Source organism: Cryptomeria japonica, chromosome 9, assembly GCF_030272615.1.
Source record: "Cryptomeria japonica chromosome 9, Sugi_1.0, whole genome shotgun sequence".
NCBI classification, from domain to species: Eukaryota; Viridiplantae; Streptophyta; class Pinopsida; order Cupressales; family Cupressaceae; genus Cryptomeria; species Cryptomeria japonica.
Window position 1 is genome coordinate 185,807,965 of NC_081413.1, and position 2,840 is coordinate 185,810,804.

The 2,840-nt window shown below is 35.3% G+C and overlaps 1 protein-coding gene across 1 annotated transcript; it reads left to right on the forward strand.

Moving 5' to 3' along the window:
- The first annotated feature begins 1,809 nt into the window (after positions 1-1,809).
- On the forward strand, positions 1,810-2,295 carry LOC131858327 (uncharacterized). Its single transcript, XM_059211529.1, has one exon. The coding sequence runs from the start codon at positions 1,810-1,812 to the stop codon at positions 2,293-2,295; it is 486 nt and encodes a 161-aa protein (XP_059067512.1).
- The last annotated feature ends 545 nt before the right edge of the window (positions 2,296-2,840 follow it).

A 2,840-nucleotide genomic window follows, 5' to 3' on the forward strand; every position in this document is an offset into this window, starting at 1 on the left:
TTGACCTTTAGTTCACCAAGGGCTTCTTTAGATTCTACAAGCCTATGTGAAATCTCTCTATAACTCATTGAACCTTCCCCCATGTTATCCTTAGAGATCCTTCCCAAGTGGTTAAGCCTTTAGGGAATTAGGCTTTGATATCAATTGTTATTATGAGGATCTAGTTACTATTGAGAGGGGGGGTGAATCAATAGTAAAATAATTCTGCAATACTTCAAAAATCTATACCGAGAACTACTCAAACAATCTTCATAAGAAGATTTACCAAACCATTCATTCAAGTGTTCATCAACATGCAAACAAAGTAATGATATCAAATGCACAAATCAATAATGCATCCACCATATGAACACGAAGATTTTTCACGTGGAAACCTAGTTGGGAAAAACCACAATGGGTATTAGCACCCACAAAATATTTGCACTCTTTTGGAATGCGTTTGGTTAAAGGCCTAGCTTGATTAAGAGTTTACAATATGCCCCGTTAAGAGAAGACCTTTTTAGGAGTCACCCAGTTAAGGGATTTTGCCTCAACCCTATTAGGAGTAACCTTATTAGAGGATTTCAAACTCAAGTTAATGAGCCACTCGGTGAAGGGATTTGTAATATAAGACCTGTTAGTATTTACCCGGCTGAGGGATTTCAAACTGCTATAACTGTTAGGGAACAATAGGGCAAATGATTTGATTACAACACTTCCTTGCTTGCTAGTATAGATCCTTTTTAGCACAACTCTACTACACACATGCAAACACTTTAATTGGTTTGCCAATACCTTCTTCTCAAACTAGCAATAGTTGAATCTCTTCTCCAACTAGCCCTAAATATACATTTTAGTTAGGGTGGCTACAAACCCTAATTACATCAATAAGATACAATGAATTTACATTAAAAATCATTACAGATCATTACAAATCATTACAACAAATTTCTAGATGATTTTTGTCATTGAATGATCACCGCACATCAATCTGATAAACAATCAAACCCTTGTTCCATTCTTCTAAGCACTTTGCTATTTCCCAAGAAATTTGATCCTTGTATGTGATCAAACACCATCTTATCATCACACACAGATTATGACATGTCATTACTAATTTATGATCACAATAGGATCCACCGCCAAACCTTAAATCATTACCGGTTAAAGAGTTGTTACCGATATTCATTCTTCTTCACAAAATTCATATCAGTTAATCATAACTTGTTCAATACATCAAATCTGTTGATGTGGTTTGGAAAATAGGTGCATGTTTCTATCTTCAACACTCCTATAAAATTGTAACATCTAACTATTCACCAATCGTACATACCAATCACTTGATCATTGCTCTATTCCAGTTTACCTTGTTGTCAACCGGTTCCACTACTGGTAGGTCTAGATAACTTAGATGACTAAGAAAAACATGGTTCCCATCAATGTCGACACAAATAAAGTCATCAAATAGCTTACAACTATATCATCATCATCTAGCCAACAATCTGCATCAATTTTACCGGTCATCTTCATCTCATCAACATCTCCATATGCCAATAATCTCCCCATCATTATCTTCATCAGTTATGCCAACAACTAAAATATGAGTTGAATAAAAATTAGGCTTGTGCACTAGTGAAGGCTATTAAATCTTTTAGGAGTTATCTAATGGGAGCAACAGTGGTTGCATATGTGCCTAATGCAGTAGTAAAGGATATCTTCACACAACAAGAGGTGTTGGGAAGAAGATGTAGGTGGATCAATAGGATCCAAGAGTATAACATTGATATCCAAATCACCAAATTGGTGAGAGGATATGGATTAGCTAAGTTAATGGCTCAGAGCAATCTAGATGCTAATCAGATAAATGTTTTAGAAGAAGAACATAGAGCTTATCTCTATGATATGGATGGTTGTGAGTGGTATGATAATATAATATACTACTTGCAGAAGATGAAGTGTCTTGAAGATATGAGTGATAACAAAAAGAGGAAATTGAAGTTATATGCTATAAAGTATGCTACTATTAATGGAAAGATTTGGTGGAGAAACAGTGATGGTGTCATGTTAAAATGTGTTGACCAAGATCAAGCTCATAAATTGTTGACAGAAATGGATAGTGGAGGCTGTGGAGGACATTATATGGCCCAAACAACTGCACATAAGATATTGAGGGCTAGGTTTTGGTGGCCAACAATTTTTAACGATGCACATCAGTTAGTCAGAAAGTGTGATCCATGCCAAAGGTTTTCTAGGAAATTGAAGTTTTCAGGGAATCTGTCATTAAACCCAGTAGATGTGAAGGCTCCTTTTCAGTAGTGGGACATAGATTTTAATGGAAAAATAGCATGTAAATATAGTGGTGGTTATTCTTGGATTTTGGTGGCCACTAATTACTTTACAAAGTGGGTAGAGGCTATTCCAACTAGGAGAGCAACTAGTAAGGTTGTCATTGATTTTCTTACAGACAACATTTTGACAAGATTTGGATGTCCTAAAAAGATAGTGTTTGATAATGCAATGAGTTTAAGATTAGAAGAATATACTAATTTCTACAATAAATATGGCATTCAGATATCTTACTCATCACCTTACCACCCACAAGGAAATGGACAAGTAGAATCAAGAAACAAGAGCTTGATGAAGATTATAAAAAGAGTCTTAGAGAATAACAAGAAGGCTTGTGACTCAAAGTTGAAACTTACAGTTTGGGAAGATAGGGGAACAGTGAAGAAAGTAATAGGATGTTCTCCTTTTGACTTGGTTTATGGGATACATGCAAGGTTTCCCCAAAACAATCTGATGGAAATGTATAAGTTTGTCCAAATTTATGATAATGACATAGATGATGATATGCAATTGAG

What these genes read in the sequence shown, in the direction of transcription:
- LOC131858327 (XM_059211529.1), top strand. Translation starts at nt 1,810, where the DNA reads ATGGCTCAGAGCAATCTAGATGCTAATCAGATAAATGTTTTAGAAGAA.